Source organism: Furipterus horrens, unplaced genomic scaffold (assembly GCF_987537825.1).
Source record: "Furipterus horrens unplaced genomic scaffold, mFurHor1.1.pri manual_scaffold_2, whole genome shotgun sequence".
Classification (NCBI taxonomy): Eukaryota; Metazoa; Chordata; class Mammalia; order Chiroptera; family Furipteridae; genus Furipterus; species Furipterus horrens.
Genome location: NW_028327172.1, coordinates 215,862,690 through 215,882,774, shown reverse-complemented (window position 1 = coordinate 215,882,774; position 20,085 = coordinate 215,862,690). Strand labels below are relative to the sequence as shown.

Genomic DNA, 20,085 nt, shown 5'->3' with positions numbered 1-20,085 from the left:
ACACGTGCTGGGAACCCCAGGCCCCCATGTAGGGAGAGGAAAGAGGAGCGAAGGGGCCGAGGGAGACAGGCAGAGTGGGGAAGAGCCGGACAGACAGCCGAGCGGGAGGGAGGGACAGACTGAGAGGGAGAAAGAGAGGCAGGAGCCTCAGAGGGCCGAGACAGAGTGGGGGCCACAGCCCCTGTCCCTCAGGCCAGACCCGGCCTCGGTGGGGCTTTCAGCAGGACGCGGGGGCCAGGGATGGCTTCCCGGATGGTCTCTGCAGGCCGGTCGATAATGGGAGCACTGACTCTGAACCCCAGTTCAGCAGCATGTCTCCTCCCCACCCCCGCGAACTTCGTTCTTCTCCTTAGCAGACCTGCGTTACAGAGCTCATCACATTCCAGGTTTTGTCCGAAAGAGCAAGTCTTCTCTCTTGTTCTGGAAGTGCCTGCGCAGCCTCCTCTGGGCCCACAAAGCCCCCAACAGTGAGCCCTTAGAGAAACCTGCGCACAGCCCTGTGACGGCGGGCTGAAGGCACGGTGGGCGGCGGGGGTGGGGTGGGAGGGGGGCTGGGCAGGTAGGGGGCGGGCACAGGCCCGGGCCCACCTCCAGGATGTCGATGATGGCTTCCGTCTCGGGCCGCTGGGAGCTGCGGATGTCCTCCAGCACCAGCGAGTAGGCCACGCCGCGCGGGTCCGACTGGTACAGGTTGTAGGTGTCAGTCTGGTACCACTCCTGCACCGCCACGAACACCTGGTTCTCGTCCGTGCTGATGACCAGCAGGTCCTGGGGATGCGGTGGGGGGCACCGGGTCAGAGGTGGCCGGCAGTGGAGGGGCCCCAGGGTGGGGCTGCCTCGGGCCCTGGGGCGTTGGTCACGGGCTCTCGGAGTCGGGCCGCCCTGAGACGTTCTCCTGGCTCCTCCCTCTCAGCTCTGGCCCTGGGCTCCGTTGTCCCACCCTATAGACGGGGTGGCAGTCTGACCCTCCACACTGGGCTGAGGAGGGACAACGGGCACTGGGTCCGGTGCGGTGGGGCCCCTCCTCCTGGTCAGGCTGCCTGCCAGCTGTCCCTCAGCAGGGAGGGGGACTCCCCCGTGCCCTGCCCCAGATGGTCAACTCTGGGAGACAGAAGTGGGGGTCCTTGCCAAGCCCCCTCCCCTCATCCCATGCTGCAGGCCAGGCAAGTCATCTGTCGGTTCATCATGAGGCTCACGTCCACTAGGTTCCCACTGTGAGCCAGGCACTGTCCGAGGTGTGGGGCCCAACTCAGACAGGTCACTCAGCCTCTCTGAACGTCAATCCCCTCCCTTGTAAAATGGGAGTAAATCAGCAGGGAGGGGCTGAGGAGTTTGGTCCTGAGGCAGGGCTGGGCATGGGGCCTGGGCAGCCCCGGGTCCCCCGTTTTTGCCTGCCCAGGCAAGGGGAAGGAATCACAAAGACTGAGTACCTACTGTGTGCCAGGCACCATCCCAGGCAGTCGGAAAGCAGAGGTTAATAAAACAGAAACTTGCCCCACCTCTTAAACTCTCGCTGAAAGCAGGAGAGCCACACAGGGGTCCCTACCACCCGGGGTGTCAGGAAGGAGGGTGTGGGGGATGTCAGCGGGAAATGGAGGCCTAGACCAGCCTGGAGGGTCACCGGTAAGTGACGTTTGTCCTGAAACATCTTGTGTGCGGGAGTTCCGGGGACAGATGGACTGGCAGATGGAAGGCACACCAGAGGCCCTAAGACAAGACGGAGCCGGGCCCACGTGACGCTGCAGCAGAGGTGGGAGAGGGGAGTCGCCGGAGGACACACTTGCTCTTGCCCGTCCTGATCAACAACCGCGAGAGTCCTCCCGCCCCATGAGCACGTGCCAGCTCAGGATGTGGCCCCTGGGCCGGGTGGGAGGGGGAAACCCCTTACCTTGGGCAGCGCGTACTTCGGGAGCTTCATCAGGACAAACTCATTGCGACGATAGGAGACGAAGAACTTGGTCCGGTTGTTTGAGGTGGCCTACCCAGAGGGAGAAGCGTGTGTTTGAATGAGGGACTAGGTTCCCTTTCAAGCCAGAGCCTCACAAATGAAAATCTACACTTTGTATTCAGCTCTGAAAAAATGCCCATTTACTTTGCGTAAACCTGCTCTGCCTGAAACAAACTCCTACCCATCCTTCAAAGCCCCATACCAAATGCTCCTCTTCTGAGAAGCTTCCTCCGCCTCCTTCATGAGGACTAACCTCTGTCCTCCTGCTCCATCAACATTTTATTCCCCTGCACCTGAATTATGGAGCACGGCGGAATAAACTTTCTAAGATTTGAGCCAACCAGGAGAGGGGTTAGGTTGTTTTGGAAGGGCTGAGTGCTTCGTCAGTAGAAGTAATCAAGAAGTGGTCTGACCAATTGCTGACTGGAGTTTCTCAACGGTCAGACCACATGGTTTCTGAGGGTGGTCCCAATTGCAACCCGAGTCCCCGTGGGTACGGGCAGCAGGGTCCTATGGACAGCTGGCGTCTGGCAGGGGCCAGAGACAGCCCTCTCGATGCCGAAGTCACCAACACCAGATGGAGCAAAACAGGGCCCTGAGCTGTGGGAGGCTGCTGGCGGGCTAAGGCAGGAGGGGCAGGAAGCGTCCAGAACCAGGGTCCCGGCTTGGCGGGGCCATTTAGAGGGTGCCTGCGGCCACGGCCGCAGGGGCGGAGGAAACTGTGAACTAGGCAACGCTCGAAAGCCACAGAGCCATTGCTTCTGCCTCCTGTCCGCGGCTCCACCCCCCGCAGGACGGCACTCGCGCCCCGGGACCTTACGCCAGCCCACGCGAGCCCAGAGGCAGCGGTACCGTAAAGAAGATGTAATCGTTCTCCACAAACAGTGAGTTGGGGTCAATGAGGCCTGAGAACGGAGACGCCGAGATCTTACGGGAGCAGTTGGAGGTGTGGTAGGTGAGGTACCGAAAACCTGCAGGGGAAGAGATCCGGCTACTGGGCGCCAAGATCCCGGCCATGCGGGGCCTTCCACGGCCCGTCTGCCTGGCAGCAGCGCTGCGGGGGATGGGGTGGGCGGGTTGGAATTTTAAGGGGTTTGCGCTGCGGTCACACCTGCTGCAACGTGAATGGCTCCGGGCCCCGGGCTCGTTAACCCTCAGGGAGCCACAGGTGGTCCCGCCCGACAGGTGCTGAGACCGGGGCTGGGAGAGGCTGGGCCCCTCTAAAGCGCACGGCTGCCGCCAGCCTTTCCCGGAGGAAGGTCACGCCTTCCGGACTGCCCGAGTGGCCTTGAGGCTCGGACCACGTGGCTCGCAAGTGGAAGAGTCACCAGCTGGCCCTGGACAGGAAATGTTTGCCAACCCGACCCGGGGCTGAAGCCCAGCGGCTGGGAGGCGGAGCAGGCGTGTGGGACTCTAACCACGACTGCCCGCTGCCCCGGGTGACGGGAGCGAATGCGCCTCGGCATGCCACTCGGGCCCACGGGCCCGTGTCTGCACAGGGACCTTACACTGACCCGAGGAGATTGGGCAGGAGGCGCCCACACGTCCCCATGCAAGCGGCCGGCCCCGGGCATGTGTGGTCACCCGCAAAGGGATGGCCCAGGGCCGCGGTGGGTACCCCAACGCCCACGCTGGCATGGACCCCTCCCGCCCTGCTGGAGTCCGTCCTGCCTGACCGGGGTGGCACTTGGTGCTCTTTCCTCCCCTGACGCCGGGCAGAGGCTTTCACCCCTTTCCAAACATTCACAGTGGAGCGAAATCGAACAGTGTGTGGCCAGGAGGCTGCTGTTTTCACTCCAGGCCCTGTTTCCTGAGGGGTGGGGGCCCCCCCAGCTGTATGGAGGGGCTGGAGCCCACGCGCTCCGGAGCTCTTCTTTCCAGCTTGTGGCGAAGGGGCAGGACTCACAGGGACCTGAGTGGGGCCCAGCCAGGGGGCCTGGCACCCTCAGCGCCTTCAGGGAGCATTCTGCCCATGACGCGGGTGGCCAGGCTGCGTGGAGCATGCGGAGGGGCCCGGGCTTGGCACCAGGCAGACCCACGCCCAAACTCGCTAGCAGGGCCGCCTCAGCCGCAGTTCCTCCACAGTACATGGGTCTGAACGTCCGCCTCGGGGAGTTCCGAGAGGTGCAGTGACAGCCGCCAGCTCAGGCACGCAGTCAGCCACACCCACGCCTTTGCCACGGTCTCGGAGCCGTGTCCTGTTTTCCTGGAAATAGTCTATTTCCTCCCGTGGCCGGCAATGAGCGTCCTGCCCAGGGCTCGCCTGGCTGGGCTGTGGTGGGGACCAGCTTAGGTCAGGCTGAGGGGTGGCAAGTCAGTCACTCACTCATTCACTCATTCACTCATTCACTCACTCACTCACTCATTCACTCATTCATTCACTCCCTCCCTCATTCATTCACTCACTCATTCACTCACTCACTCATTCACTCCCTCACTCATTCACTCCCTCATTCATTCACTCTCTCACTCAATTCACTCACTCACTCATTCACTCCCTCACTCATTCACTCCCTCATTCATTCACTCTCTCACTCATTCACTCACTCATTCATTCACTCACTCATTCACTCACTCACTCACTATGGTCAGACCCTTTGTGTTCCAGGCCAGGTGCCAACAAGACAGATGAAGGTCACCTCTCATGGTACTGGTGGGCTGTGCAGTGGGAATAAAGCCACGATTTATGGCACTTGCCAATCCCGTGCTGTGAACAGCTGCTGTGGCCATTCTCCAGCTGCCAGGACGGCGTTTCTGGCATGGAGCTGAGAAGGGGCACAGACATTTGGCTCTCAGGGATCAGCACCAGCTGCCGCTCTGGGGGGAAGCAAGCAAACTGATTGTCATGAATGCAGGGAAGAGCTGAGGGTCTGGAGATGGTGCCGGGATCCAGTAGCAGCTTAACTCCACTGAGCGCTCACTCATGACGTGCTGGGCTGAGCACTGCTGGGGGGCAGGGAGTGAGGGCGCCGGCCCAGGGCACGCGAGGAGCTGTCCTGTCACTGGCGCCTGTCCCAGCCAGGACTGTCACTGCCGGGCACCAGATCTGCCCTCCACAGAGCTCATCAGTCAGGGAAGGGCTGCCCACACACGTCAGCGCCCACTCTTCCATGTGAGCCTGCCGGGGTCTCCACTCCAAGAGAAACCGGCAGGAGGCAGCTTGGGGCCCAGGTGTCTGCAGGGGACTGTGGCCAGAGCAGGGACGGGCACCAGGGGGTGCCGCCTCCTTTCCCTTCCCCCCGCCGCACTCACATCCCACGGTCTGCACCACGGCCGACTGCGCCTGCTGTCCTTCACCAGGCAAGGGGCAGGGCTCTCTGGACCCCAGCAGGGCATGAGGCCCTTGCCCCGTGGAGGGGGAAGCCACTGGAGCCCGTCCCCCAGCACTCAGCAGGCGCTGGGATGGGGACTGGGTGAGCAGGAAATAGTGCTCAGGGGCCAGAACAAATTGTCATCTTAACAGGTCTTTCCACGGGAGCAGGGCCCCCTGCTTCAACTTACTTCCCACCAGAAAACAAGCACATTTAAAATTATGCCACGTCATAGCATGCAAGCTGGCTGTGAGGGCCTGCCACCGAGGACAAGCGACTGAGCCTGGCTGCAGGGCCCAGACACTCCGGGACAGCTGGCTATGCCCTCCCCCACCCGCGCCCCGGCTTACCTCCTCCAGGCTCATGGGCCTGCAGGTGCACCACGTCAGACTCGCTGTCCACTCCAGACACAGCCCTGGAACACAAAGCGCTCAGGCTGGCATCGGGAACGGAGTCCCCATGCCCCTCATGGTGCCTGTGTCAATGTCCCGCACCCCATGTAGCCACGTGGCCCCCGGGTCTGAGGCCACTCTCACTCTGTGGGCTGGAGACCACAGTCCCCAGGCCCCACGGCTCCTGGGAGGTGGCCGCGGTTTCTGTCTGGCAGGGCCTGGGGTTTGCTCCGCGTTCTTCTAGAAATAGTCCTTTTTACCTAAAGATTTTACTTACTATTTACTTTTAGAGAATGGGGAAGGGAGGGAGAAAAAGAGGGTGAGAAACATCAACTGGTTGCCTCTCGCAGGCCCCCAGCCGGGGACCAAACCCGCAACCCAGGCCTGTGCCCTGACTGGGGACCAAACTGGCAAACCAGCCCCTCCCGGAGGGTCATTAACCCCTGCAGCCTGCCGCCCCTGCCCCAGAGCGGCCGGAGTGTGGCTCAGGGCGCGGCGGTCACTTCCCGCGGGCACTCAGTGCCCAGAAGAGGCACGTGGACGTCCCTGCAGCCTGTCCCGTGGTATTCTCGCAGGTCAGGAGACCCCCGGGCAGAGCCCTCAATCTCTGGTGGCCCCCCCTGCATCACGGACCCCCACGCGAGTCAGTCCCTTTAGTGCTCAGCCTGCCTCCCAGGGGTTCCACCTCCTCCCGGGACCAGAGGCCCCAGTGGACAGGAAACCCGTAAGAGGTCTGAGCGCCCCGGGCCGGCAGGCGCTCCGTGCAAGGAGCAGGAGGGAGCTCCCCCGGCACGGACGGAACGGTGGGCCCAGCACCGGTCTCTCTGACCCTCCGTAGAGTCTCGATCGCAAGGCGAAGGGCTGACTTAGGCTTTTGTGAACAGACCATTTGTTAGCTCCCTGGAAGGTCTCAGCCTGTGTTTTACTCTCTTTTCTGAACAAAGACGGTCATTGTCCCTGTACCAGGGGCACTGACAGTCTGCAGCTGGGCGACAGGACCTGGGTCTGACAGTCTGTCATCTATAAAGTCTGGTAATGACACCAGCCTGTTCCCTGATGCACTCACTCACTCTTTCACCCATTCATTCATTCATTCACTCACTCTTTCATACATTCACTCACTCATTCACTCACTGACTCACTCATTCACCCGCCCGCTGACTCACTCATTCCCTCTCTGCCCACGCATCCCCTCAGCCTCTCACGCCCCCAGCACAGCATCTCCTGTGGCGACTTCCCGGCATGCCCACATCAGGGCTTGGACCTGGCCAGTGAGCACCACGGGCCTGAGGCCGGGTGCCTGTCCCTGAGACCCTCGCTCATGGGTTATCGCCCCGCACATCGAGCCTGGCTCCCTGCCGGAAACGACACGTGTACTTGACTCCGGCACCCTCCTGTCTCTAGGTCCCCAAAGGCGGTATTTGGGGAAGGTCCCAGGACTGGTCATGGAACACCGTGTAGAAATAGTCCCACGAGATGAACCACGAACAAGCAGATCCCGGGAGTCAAGTGCTTTGGGAGCTCAGAGAATTGACCTCTTCTCTTCTGGGCACTCAGGGCAGCTCTGCAGTGGTTCTGAGAAGCCCCCCAGGGCCCCGCAACGCAGTCTGGTGTGCGGTGGCCTCACTCTGCCACGGCAGAGGTCCTGCCGCTTGGCCATGCGGGGCAGCTCCGCAGCTGAGGAGGAGGAAGACTGAGGCCGAGTGGAGAAGCTGACCTGGGGGGGCCCTGGGGGAGAGCCGGCAGCCACACTGCCCCACAGAGACCCACTGCGTGGCCGCTGGCCACAGGCAGGGCAAACGCGGTCTCTCTGAGCCTCAGGTCCCCTCTCTGTCACCCGAGGGGAGACAATCAGGCTGTTGAATGAGTGGGTTCCCTCGATGGGGTCTTTAGACCCTGAAGCTGGAGCCTGCCGGACGGGCAGTGTTCACAACGCGGCAGCCGCTGGGCAGCGGTTACTATGATTTTGTCTGGGGCCCAGAGCATAGTAGGTACCCCCCACCCCGGGCTTCCCCCTGAGAGGCCCCCAAGCCCCCTCTAAGGAGCTCACTTGTTTAGCATCTCAAAGCAGTCACCAGCCCAAGTGTGAGGGAGGACGTGGTCTTTCCTGCTATCAGTTCACGGACAAAGAGCGCCCGGGCCATGCTGTCAAGCAGCAGCACTCACCGCTGCCAACGGGGGGCCCCGTCACCACTGTCCCCACGGGAACCAAGTGGCCAAGTGCCCGCAGTGAGGATCACTCACGCATAACAGCTCGGAGGAATTTCAGAAACTTGGGGGAAGAAACAGTGTGACTGGCCGGGATGGTAACAGGTCTGAATCAGGGCCAATGTGCCTTGGGGCCCGGCCTTGGCGGGGCTGGGACAGGGCCCACTGAGGCAGCTCTGCCCGCGCCCCAGGCCGTCTCTGCTCTGCTGGGAAATCCCACCGCCTCGCCCTCCCCACCTCCTGTCAGCCCTTGGGGCCCGCTGTTGACACCCGTTCAAGGCCCGTGATTGACAGCAGGGCTCCGGTTTCCGAGGAAGGAGCCGGCCCTCCCGTGGGCGGCCATGAGAGAGGAGGCCATCGTCCTGCCCCCAGTGAGAGGCCCGCACGCCGGGACAGACAAAGGTCCCTTCAGCCTGTGGCCCTCGGTCAGGAAACCAGCTCCCTGCCACGATTAGCGTGAACAGGCGTGTGGAGCAAGAGAGGGACGGGCGGCTGTGCCCCTGTGTGTGTGAGCGTGCGCACACACGTGCACACACGCGTGCACAAGAAAAGCGATTCGGTAGAAAGAAAGAACAACGTGAGCACCCCCGAGGCAGCTGCGCGGGATGGCGGCGCAGCCGGCAGGGGACCGCGGGTGCTGAGTCAGCTCGCTTCCTGCCCCGACGAACGACTCCCGAGCCCGGCTCGCCCGGCCAGCGCCCGGAGACTGGGATGTGGCGGAGAGCCCGCAGAGCGGCTCCCACGAGCACACAGACGAGGGGCTGGCCCGCCGCCTGAGCGACCTGCGCCCAGTGCCCGCGTGGCCCGAGGGACACCGGGCCCCTCGGTCTTCACCGTTTATCACCCAGCTGAGCAGAGTGGAAGGCACCCCTGGGAGGTCCCTGGGGGCGAGGAGGTGCCGGGCTGGGGACAGAGCAGGAGCAGGTGGGGAGCCCTGAGCAGGGGCCGCGGGGGCTGCGGGGCTCCCTCCCCTCCTCGGGGAGCGCTCTCACCAGAACACCTGCTCGTTGATCACACGCTCGTGCAGAAGCAGCCACTTCTTCCCCATGTCGCAGGTCACGTAGAGCTTTAGGGCGGAGAGAAGAGAAACAGCAGCGTGGTCAGGAATAAGCCTCTCCCGGGAGCCAGGCCTGGCCGAGGCCCTGCTGGTGGCTGGCCCTGCCCTCACGGCGGGTCCCGCCCCGCCCCCAAGAGGCTGGAGGTCGGGTGTGGGGGCTCCACAAAGAGCCATTCCTGACAGAGGCCAGCGGGCAGGAGCCGAGAGATCGGGCCGTGCACGGGAAGTCCGGGGCCGCCGCCCAGGGCATCTCCCTCACGGGGGCCCAGCCTGCCCGCCCATGACCCTGTCACCACGCCTCGCGCGGCCTATCGCTGCCGGGCGCGCTGAGTGAAAGCACACGGGACCCGAGGGCAGAGCTGCCAAACACTCCTGTAAAGAGCCCGAGTCCGCGTGTTCCGCTCTTCAGGCCTTGCGGTCTCTGTGGCGACGGCTCGTCCCTGCCCTGGAGGGAGAGCGCTGGGGACAGTGCACAGGGGGGCATGGCTGTGTGCCAATAAAACGTCATCCACACACCGGGGGCCGGCCGCTGTCTGCCAGCTCCTGCTCAGGGCACGGGACCAGAAGTGACCCCCGATCGTACGTAAAAGGGGCTTCTGGGAAGCTCCCCTCCCCCAGAACACCCGCCTCGGGAGGCCCGGGCGCTCGCTGCCCTACACGCACTGCTGACCGGCAATCTCATGCACCAGCTATCCGAGATCGCCGGCTACTTTTTCATGAAGGAATATGAGACTGAAACCATTCACGAACGTTGTTACAAAGCCCTGCGTCACTCGCAGTGTTAAGCACTGTATCAGCTCAGGCGAGGGCGAACACAATTAACTCGTCACCGGTCAACAGCGCTGGGGCCTGAAACACGCGTGTTCAGCGGGGGAAGTGGTGCCGGCACACGTAGCAGGCGCCCAGTGAACACCGGCCGGCGGTGCTGAGCCTGCGCGCGGGCCTCAGGGGGCGGGCGGCAGCGCTGCACTCCACACTCCAGAGTCCGATCCCCGGTTTGCGGGCACTGCCAGGCAGTGCGGGCTGCAGCAGGCGACTGCAGAGGCCTGGGTCTCCACAGCAGCTGCGTGTTCTTTTTCTTAAATTACATTTTATTGTTTATGCTATTACAGTTGTCCCAATGTTTCCCCCTTTGAACCCCTCCACCCAGCCCAACCCCCACTTTTTCAGGCAACCCCCACACCACTGTCCATGTGCCTGGGTCTTACATATATGTTCCTTGGCTACTCTAGTCCCTGTGCTATACTTACATACCCATGACTATTCTGTGACTACCTATTTCTACTTAACCCCTTCATCTTTTCACCCGTCCCCCCACGACCCACCCGTCCCCCCACAACCCTTCCCATCTGACAACCATCAAAATATTCTCCGTATCTATGATTGTGTTTCTGTTCTGCTTGTCTATTTTACTTTTTAGAATCAATTGTTGATATATATGTATTTATTGCCATTTTATTGTGCATATTTTTTATCTTCCTCTTAAAGAAGACACTTAAACATGTCATATAATAAGGGCTTGGGGATGATGAACTCTAGCTTTACCTTGTCTGGGAAGCACTTTATCTGCCCTCCCATCTAAATGAGAGCTTTGCTGGACAGAGTCATCTTGGTTGTAGGTCCTTGCTTTCATCACCTTGAACACTTCTTCTCAGTCCCTTCTTGCCTGCAAAGTGTCTTTTGAGAAATCAGCTGAGAGTCTTATAGGCACCCCTTTGTAGGGAACTCTCTGCTTTTCTCCTGCTGCTTTTAGGATTCTCTCTTTATCTTTCACCTTTGGCCTTTTAATGATGATGTGTCTTGGTGTGAGCCTCCTTGGGTCTAGCTTGTTTGAGACTCTCTGTGCTTCCTGGACTTGTACGTCTATTTTCTTTACCAAATTAGGGAAGTTTTCTCTCATTACTTTTTCAAATAGGTTTCCATTTCTTGCTCGCTCGCTCTCTCCTCCCAGCACCCCTGTGATGTGAATGTTGGAACACTTAACATTGCCCCGGAGGCTCCTTACACGATCCTTGCTTTTTTAGATTCTTTTTTCTTCTTGCTGTTTTGTTTTTTCCCTTATGTTCCAAATTCCTGATCTGATTCTCAGCTTCATCGACTCTACTGTTGTTTCCCTGTAAATTATTCTTTATTTCAGTTAGTGTGTCCTTTTGTTTCTGACTGGATTTTTCATTCTGCTGAGGTAGGTCCTCACTGAGTTCCTTGAGCGTCTGTATAACCAGTGTTTTGAACTCTGCATCTGATCGTTTGCTCATCTCTGTTTTGTTTAGCCCTTTGTCTGGAGTTTTGATCTGTCCTTTCATTTGGGCCAGGTTTCTTTGTCTCCATGCTTTGGCAGCCTCCCTGTGTGTGTTCCTGTGTATTAGGTAGAGCAGCTTTGACTCTGCTTCTTGGTCGTGTGGCCTAATGTAGTGTGTGTCCTTAGGGCCCAGTGGCACAGCCTCCCCTGTCGCCCAAGCTGGGGGCTCGTGTGGGCTGAGTACACCCTCCTCTTGTGGTTGAACCTTGACTGCTATTCACAGAGCTGTCCCGTTATTCAAGAAAAGCCCAATTCCTTCCTGATTCTGAAGTCTGAGGTCAGAGAGAGCAAAAGCGGCACTGAAGCTCAGAGCTCCTCTGTCCAGGTGTGTTCACATCAGCCGACCTGAAGTCCACACCTCTTCTCATGAGGACTCTTGGCTGCCTTCTCTCCCACATGCTGCCTTGGCAATGCCCAGCCTTTTCTGTGGCAGGGAGGAACAAGCCTTTCTACAGCGTGGAGGAATGCTGGCAGAGTTTTCCTTAGGCTGGAGGATGTGGGGGCTTGTTTTTCTTTCACTACTTGCTCAAAAACCTGTGTCATTCTGAAGTTGTATTAAAAAGTAAGCATACATCCTGACTCATTTTCTAAGCCCCAGCTCAAACCCCCTCCTCCAGGAAGGCCTCCCTGACTGGCCACCCGAGGTGTCTCTTCTCCCTTGCTAAGTTTCTGGAAGGCAGTCCCTGGCTCAGAGCAATTGCTCCCAGTGATGGGAGCAAGAAGGTTCTTGTTCGGGGCTGGAGAGTATGTAGCAGAAGCCTCTTGATGCTCTGGAGGTGAGTACCCAGGTCTCTGCCTGCCAGAAGGTCTGAGGCAGGGACACCAGGGAACAGGCTGGGCAGCGAGCCGGCATGGGCGGGACTGCTCCGCTCTCACCTCCTTTTGATCCCAGGAGCCTCGTGGCGTTTGATGAGCCTTTAAAGAAAGCCCAGCTGCTTCAGGCTCTCACCCAGGAGGCTGTCCAGGCTCCAAACGTAGTAGCCTCAGAGCACCCCAAACGCCAACGGCACAGTGAAGGAGGAAACTAAGAGTGGGGGACAGCAGTCTGAGGGTGGGCAGGCATGGCTGCTGCAGGAAGGGGCGGCATCGGGGAGGAAAACGAGGGTGGAGAAGAAAGGGCACTCGCTTTGGCATGGGGTGCGTTGTGGACAACGGTGTGAGGGGATGTGATGTGTTCGAGGTCAGAGCAGGCGTTCTGAGTGGTTTCCTCAGGCCAGGGACTCTGCCCTCCATCACGAGAGTGGCGTGCCCCCAAGCACCCACTGGCTCCAGAAAAGAGCCATGTGGAGGCCAGAGCCCTCCCGGTAGCTGGGAGCCACGTCTTGACAGTCCCAGGAGAAGCTGGCAGAACTCAGCCGGTCTCCAGACCCATGAACAAGACCAAGGCCGGCGACTGCGAGCCCGCGAGGCTGGGGCCATGCGCCACTCAGCGTCCAGCTGCAGACACTGGCCAAGGCCCCGGGGCCGCTGTCCCTCCACACCGCCCGCTGCTGGGGAGCAAGGAGAGCTTCCGAAACCACAGAGCCCGAAGGAAAAACACGGCCCTCCTGTTGTCGTTAGTAATTTCCTCAAATCCTGCGTCGCTTTTACAGCCATAACCAAGCCTTTTTCTCTGCTTGTCCTTTCCTTCTCGTCACAGCAAAGCGCCGAGGGCAACCCCGAGATTCAGATCCTTCCGTTTTTCCAGGCACCACGAGTTACTGAGCAGCAGCAGCGCACGCCGTTCCTGCTGGACAGACGTCGCTGGGACTGCGCTGTGGTCTAACCACAAGGGGCTGAGCAGCTGTTAACACCCAGAGGCACGTTCTGTCCCAGGGGAAGGCGCGGGGAGCAGAGAGGCAGCCTATGAGGGCAGGAAACTAGGGGGACACCAGGAGGCAAGGACCAGACCTGGCAAGGAGCCCTGGTCCTGCAGAGAGTCATGGCTCAGCCCACCCTAGGGGTCTTCATTTGAAGATTCCTGACCTGGGTGATCACTGTGGGCAGAAACACATCATCCCACCGTCCATCCATCCACATCCACCCACCCATCACCCATCATCCACCATCCACCCACCCATCCTCAATCCATCCACCCAGCAAATATTTTCACCCAGGAACTTGAGATAAAACAGTGAAAAGAAGACAGGCCCAGCCGCGGCCCAAAGGACTAACTGCAGGTGAACCTGTCAGGTGCAGGAAACAACCAAACAACAGCACGGACATTTAATTCCACATTGTGACCCGTCCTGGGAAAGCGAGGCGCTAAAATGTGGACGAGGGTGGGCGGGGGTGCCCAGCAGGCCTGGAGGCTGCGGGGCAGGGTGGGGGCTCCTGAGGCAGACGCTTCCATCTGCCTCCAGGTGCATCTCCGCCCTTCCCCACCCCTCTGCCCTGGAGCCCGGCGGGGGAGACGGCACCTGCAGGCTGCTCCCTCTGACTGCGGGCTGGATGTGGCCTGTGCAGGCCCCAGAAGGTCAGAGGGCTGGGAGGGAGAGGCTGGGGGAGGGGGGTCACTCCTGGACCCAGGGAAGTCCAGGGCCAGGACTCTCCCCTGGGTCCTTTCCTGAGACTGAGTGGCAGGCTGAAAACAAGCCCCCGAAGAAAGCCTTGTAATAACCCCTGGAACCTGTGGACGGGACCTTCCAGGTCATTCTGTGTTTAGATGAAAAGATTGTCCTGGATTACCTGGTAGGGCAGGGAGGGATCTCTCTCTCTCTCTCTCTCTCTCTCTCTCTCACGTGCACACACACACGCACACACACACAGACACACACACACACACACACACACACACGACACCGTGAAGATGGAGCAGACCGAGAGGTGAAGGGGCCATCAGTTTGCCCGCCACGGAATGCCAGAAGCCGGAAGGGGCACAGTGCGTTCCCCCTTGGAGCGCCCAGGGGGCATGAGGCCCTGCCCACACCTTGGTTTCAACCCAGTGAAACTACTTCAAACTCCTGGATTCCAAACCTGCGAGAGAATGAGTGTGTCATAAGCCACCAAGTCTGTGGCCATTTCCACCGTGGCTGCAGGGACACCTGCCTACGACGGGTGGCCGCTCCCCGGTGCCCTTCCTAGCCCTGGAACGGCCTCCCAGCCCTCAGGATGGGGTGGGCGGCTCTCCTGACCCCCGCTGGCCCTGGAAAGAGCCCTCCGCCACCAGGGTCTGCTCAGTCGCCCACGGAGGTGCCATTGGTGGATACAGGCCCAGAGGAGGGGATATTAACCCTTCCTGTCAGTGAAGGTGGAAGAACATTCCAGGCTGATAGCAAGGCCTGGCAAGCTGGCTGGGAGGATGCCAGGAATGTTCCAGAAGTGAGAGGGGAGGCAGAGGGGAGCAGTCCTAAGAATGGCCTACTCAGATTCCCCACTGTTGGTGCCAAGTGCACCCCCGCCTGCCCCCTGCTCACCTCTGACACACGGCAGCCCAGGGCTGCTCCCACCACTGGTGGCCCGACCACGCGGGCCTCGGGGAGAAGCTGATGGTGGGTCCGGCGCCCCCGCCCCCTCGGGCCCCTCCCCACCGGCCCAGGGCTCCCGTTCCCCAAGACTGCAAACATCCCCCGAGGAGCAGAGGCTGCCCACAGCCCCAGCCCCGCCACCAGCTCACCTTGCTGTCCTTGGTGGTGACCAGGACCTTGTCCTCCTCCTTGGGGTGGAAAATCAGCTTCTCTGCCGAGAAGGGGATGACCTGCTTCCGGAAGGAGCTGCCCTCGTCCGTGCTGAGGAACAGGATCTGCTTCCCGTCACTGAGCGACGAGCTCACCAGGATGATCTGAAACACGAAGACAGGGCGTGAGGGCCCTCGGACCACACGGCTCCGATTCCACGCCCGGGAGGCCCAGGCGGCTCACCACTGTCTGCGCCTCGGGTCCCTTGTCTGTGACGTGGGACGGGAGGCATCCCGGAGCCTGGGCCGAGTGAGCCAGCAGGGAAGACCTAGGAGGGGTGTGACCGGGCTGCAAGGCGACTCTCATTATGCTAGGATGCCCCTGTCTGGCAGGTGGGGAAACTGAGGCACAGAGAAGGGAAGCAAGTTGCCGAGGTCACATGCCAGGCAGGATGGAGCTGAGGTCAGGATCTGGGCGTGACTCCTGAGTGCCATCATTTCAGCAGGCCTGGAGCCGCGGGCGGGGTAGGCCTGGCCTGGCTGAGGGTGAGTGACTTTCCCTGGGCAGGTGTGGGGCCCTGACACTCCTTCTGCGCGGACGCTCCGTTGGGAAGCATTCCTCCCGAAGGCAGCTCCCCCTGAAGACAGTTACGCACTCTGGGCACAGGTCAATGAGCTACGCCGAGCTCCTGCCTTTATGTGAACACAGGATAACCCGATGCGTTCTCTCTGCCCAGGGAACCGTAATGCGCTCGCACGTACGTTGACTAGTCCCTGCGCGCCCCGGACCCTTCTCCCCTCAGCCAGCCATGGTCTGAAGGAGACCCACAGGGCACTGGCCTGGATCCTCAGCGACTTTGCCCCTGAGCAGCAGACAGAGAGAGACATGCTTGGAGATGCTCCAGAGGCTGCGGTTTATACGCAGGACAAATGGTGGGCATGGAGTACGCTTAAGGGAGCAAGAGGTCATCGAAGCACGTTTCCAGAGGTGTTTGATGGCAAGGGAGCCCCTGGGCTCACAACGAAAGCAGGGTTCAAATTAGAAGCCGGGGTAACCTCTGTACATACCACAGTGACCAAGTTATAAGGAAGTATCGTATCAGTTTGCCCATGGTCAGTGGATAAAAGTAAGTATAATTTCTTCAGTGGAAAATGCATAAAATAAGAACAAAAGGATTACTATGCAGCCATAATGAGGAAGAAAATCATTTCACAACATACACAAATATAGAATCATTATGTTGTACACCTGAAACTAATATCGTGTTGTGTGCCAATTATACCTCAATCTTTAAAAAAAAAAAAGGAAGGAAGGAAACGCAGGGCATATTAATAATGGTTGGCCTTCTTTCAATGTTTCTGAGCCCCAAATTCTGGGTAACTTCAACCAAGTTGAATGTTTCGCATTTATTTTGGGTGTCCCTGCTTAACCCACCCCCATTCCCACTGAGTTTAGCCTGTTTTTATGATAGAGATACCCTTCCCCTTGTTATCTGGTTGTCAAATCCTTCTTCATCTACCAAAGTGCATTTCAAAGGTCACCTCCTCCAGGAAGCCCTACGTGATACACAGTTATTCTAACCCCTCCCCTGCTCTTTTCCCAGCACCTTGTGCATTCATTTGGTCCAGCCCAACGTTCCTAGTGTTCTCTTTGTGAGTTTCTTTCCCTCCTGGCTGTGAGGCTGTGCAGCCTGGCAAGGCCCATGTTCTGTCTCGAGCCCAGCAGGTGCCACCTCCCAGTAAGCAGGCCTTGGTGCTATTCCCACACAGAGTAAGGGCCCTGGGTCCAGGGGTGCCTCCCCATCACAGCCCTCAGTTAGGACCACAGCCCCGACAACGGTGGCACCGCAGTGGGAGGGGAGAGACCCATCCTGGCTGGGTGCCCAGGGATCTGGATCAGGGGCTATTTTTGGCCCGAGCGGACGAGTACGCCAGGAAAGATGGGGAAGACAAGAGCGCTGACAAGGAAAGGAACCGTGGAGCAAGACAAACGAACGCGCAGCACGCCCGCCAGCGGGGCCAGCAGAGTGTTCTTCCAAACTGGGACCCAGACTATTTTCAACGGTGCTATTCTCACCGCGTGCTATTCTGGGGAAACACAGGGCCCTGCGGTGGGTTCTGGGGCCGGCGAGGCCGGGCGTTTTTAAATCAGAGGCTCCCCGCTGCAGGGAGGTGGTGGACTGGTGCACACGAAGCCCGAGTCTTCGGACCAGCAGCGTCCTCTGCGGGGCCCCGTACAAAACGCGATGCAAGGCTGCCTGTGCGGCGACAAGAGCTGGACATTTCAGGAGCGCTAAGCCAGGCCCAGGACCCTCCTGCGACGGCCAGAGTGAGCACCCCGAAGCCCCTGTTACCCCACAGCTCCCCCCTCAACCACCCCGGGGGCCAGCATCACTGGGCTCCACCCCGGCCAGCAGAACTGGTACTTCCCCAGGGGCCCAGCAGTCCTGAGCTCCCCCCAGTGGGACGGCTGCGTTAGGCCGCAGCTCCTGCTGGTTCTCAGCTCTGTGCGCGCCAGCTGTGCGACTCTGGCCTCTGCCCCCTCCCCTCCCCTCCCCCCGTCCCAGTGACAAAATGCAATAACCAGCGAGCATGGCCCCCACCAGGCCCTCAGAGTTCACTCCTCCCAGCTGCCCAAGGAGGACACACTGTCCCCACCCGTCTTATTTGTCAGTTGCAGACAGGAGGCCCGGGGGCTGTGTCTTGTGTCAAATACGGGAACTTAACTGGAATCTGGGGCTCTGGCGCCCGGCGCCCCACTCTCAGCCACTTGGATGGGGGCCTGCAGGATGGAGATAATGCCTCCAGGGTTGTCACGCTGCCTGGGCGAAGCGTAGTCCCCAACGTCAGCACAAGCAGACAGGCCAGGCTCTGGAGGCCCACGGAGCGCGGGCCCCTGTCCTCACTGGGCCCTGGGAGGCTCGCTGTGCAGCCCTGGGCACGTGCATTCCTGCCTCTGAGCCGCAGCTTGCTCACCCGTAAATGCAGACGGGGATCCCCACTGCAGGGGCCACGAGAAGGTTCGATGTGGAACAGTGGGCACAACGGACTGAGCACAGCCCCGGGCACACAGCCAACACCCTGTCCGTGACACCAGCTTTATTGTTGCAGTGTCTCTGCTTCTGCAAAAGGCTGGTTCCACGCAGTTCGGTGAGCATTCACCCCGCACCCCTGGGTCAGGGTCACGGAGCTGGGGCAGCTCCCGGGCGGCGGTGACAGGGACGGGAACAAACGGCCCCCTCGCACCAGGGTGGCTGTCTCCCTAACTGGGCACCCTAGGGCCTCACTTGCCTGGCCCTCAGGCTGGCCTGGGGCTGGGGGCTTCCCAGAGGAGGTGTTGCCTGAGCCAGGCCTCAAAGGGTGAGGAGCAGAAGCTCAGTGTGACTGACGGTGCATTCTGAAGGGGGGATGAAAGGGGGACCCCTCCTTTGTTGGAGGTGAGTCACACGCTTGGGTGTGTTTTAGTCGGAGACCACATTCTTGACACATGTGTGCACACGCTTTGCTGACTTCAAATCCAGCCTGGCCACATGGCCGGTCTGTGGGCGAGCCCTGACCCTCCCGTCAGAAGGCGATGCATCTTGGCAGGCAAAGGTAGGAATGGGCCGTGGAGGCCCTGCTGTGGGTGTGGTTCCTGCACGCCCTCACCCAGCAGGGACCTCGGGGTGTTCTCTCTGCCCCCGCCCATCATGCTCGCTGGCCCTACAGGGACTCCTGCCATCCTGTGACCTGCTGCCACATCTGTGGCCCCTGCAGGAACCACGTGGGGCTCCACGTTGCCCCTCTCAGCAGCCGCAGTCACTTTCCCGGGCTGGGGCTTCCGGCCTCTCCTCTGGAGAGCGGTGCCAACACGCCCGCTGGCCTCGTGGCCGAGCTCCCGCAAACGGTACCGTTGAGCGAATCAGGAAAGCGAACAGCACCCAGACACCGCCTCGCACCTCTGCTGGGAACGGGCTACTCAACAGACCTTCGGTTCCCATTCAGAGCTCTTCGTCGGGGAGAGGGTATTTTTAGTCTGCCACTTCCCAAGTATGGCCCCCAAAGGGTCCCCACCCAGCCTCCGGGATTGATGTCACCGCATTGTTTTTCTATTTAAACCCCATCGCCCGTCTATTCCTGGCCACACAGATGCACCCAGCTGGGGACACAGACACTTGGCTTTGATGCGGGGAGAGGCAGACCGAGGAGACAAGGGAGGCAGCCTCCGCCGCCAGCTCTCGAATTAGAATCTGTGCAGAGCATCTCCCGTGCCTGCGTGAGGCCCCAGGGGCAGCCGTGGCCTCCCAGCAGTGGCTCTGGGCTCTGGGAGCGAAGATCCCCGCCGGGAGAGTCAACACGTGCACAGGTCGGCGGCCCCCAGTTTCAGAAGGTCGCTCTGTGGAATGGTTTGGGTTTGGATAACTGTGAGTGCTGGAGGTCACAGGACCAGGTCTAACTGAGTGTGGCTTTGCCGTCTCCGTGGCCGGTGACCGCGGGTCAGTCAGTCCCCTCACATCGGAGACAGTCACCTTTCCCTTGCTGAGGCTCCAGAGGAGGCTCAGCACTTGAAACCCTTGCAGAAATAGAAGGCCTTTCTGCACTTTCTTAAGCCAGAGAGGTCTGTTCTTAGAGGAGCCTTGAATAATCTGAACTTAGGCAAATGCCAGCTGGGTCGTGTCCCCACTCGACACCTTCCGGGTCTCTCCAGCCTGTGTGCCTGAGTCTGGCATCGTGACTCTCTCCCATGACCGCAGCCTGCTGACCCTGCCAGCACGTGGCCCGAGTGCCGGCCATCGTGGATGGCTGCCAGCTCCCGAAGGCCTGCCGCCCCCTGACATTCTGCTTTGGAATAGCTCTCGCTCTGCCCGGACGCCCTCGCCCACCTTCTCTCCGACTACAGGGAGGGCAGGCCCTGGAGGGGGGCAGCCCAGAGGCCGGGCGGCCAGCAGGCGGTGCCACGCCAGTCCTGGTCTGCGTGAATGACACGCTTCTGCATCACGGGCACAGAGAATGGCACTGGTGAGAAAGTCTTCCTACGCGGCATTTACTGAGCACTTGCTACGTGCCAGGCACTGTGTCGAAGGCTTTATGCACATTTTCCACGACGCTCCGATGAGGCAGTTACTATGCTTGTCCCTGTTGGATGGTCCCAGACAGGGGGTGACCCCTGTCGGCGGGTGGGGAGCTGCGGCCAGGATCCAGCACGGCTGTCCGGCTCTGGCTCCCACACGGTGCTCGTGGTGGAGGGCACGCTCTGCTTGTCCCTCTTCACGCACGTGTTTGTGGGACTGATGTG

General features: G+C 60.2%; 1 protein-coding gene across 1 annotated transcript in view; it reads right to left on the bottom strand.

Annotated features, from left to right (window-relative positions):
* Positions 1 to 20,085, bottom strand: part of SORCS2 (sortilin related VPS10 domain containing receptor 2) — a 253,382-nt gene that overhangs the window by 33,782 nt on the left and 199,515 nt on the right. Inside the window, exons 4-9 of the mRNA XM_090267115.1 lie at positions 14,811 to 14,975; positions 8,852 to 8,925; positions 5,610 to 5,674; positions 2,801 to 2,919; positions 1,889 to 1,978; positions 589 to 768 (exon numbers count right to left, since the gene is read on the bottom strand). Of these exons, the coding sequence (XP_090123241.1) occupies positions 589 to 768; positions 1,889 to 1,978; positions 2,801 to 2,919; positions 5,610 to 5,674; positions 8,852 to 8,925; positions 14,811 to 14,975 (693 nt within the window). The remainder of the gene's footprint in view (positions 1 to 588; positions 769 to 1,888; positions 1,979 to 2,800; positions 2,920 to 5,609; positions 5,675 to 8,851; positions 8,926 to 14,810; positions 14,976 to 20,085) is intronic.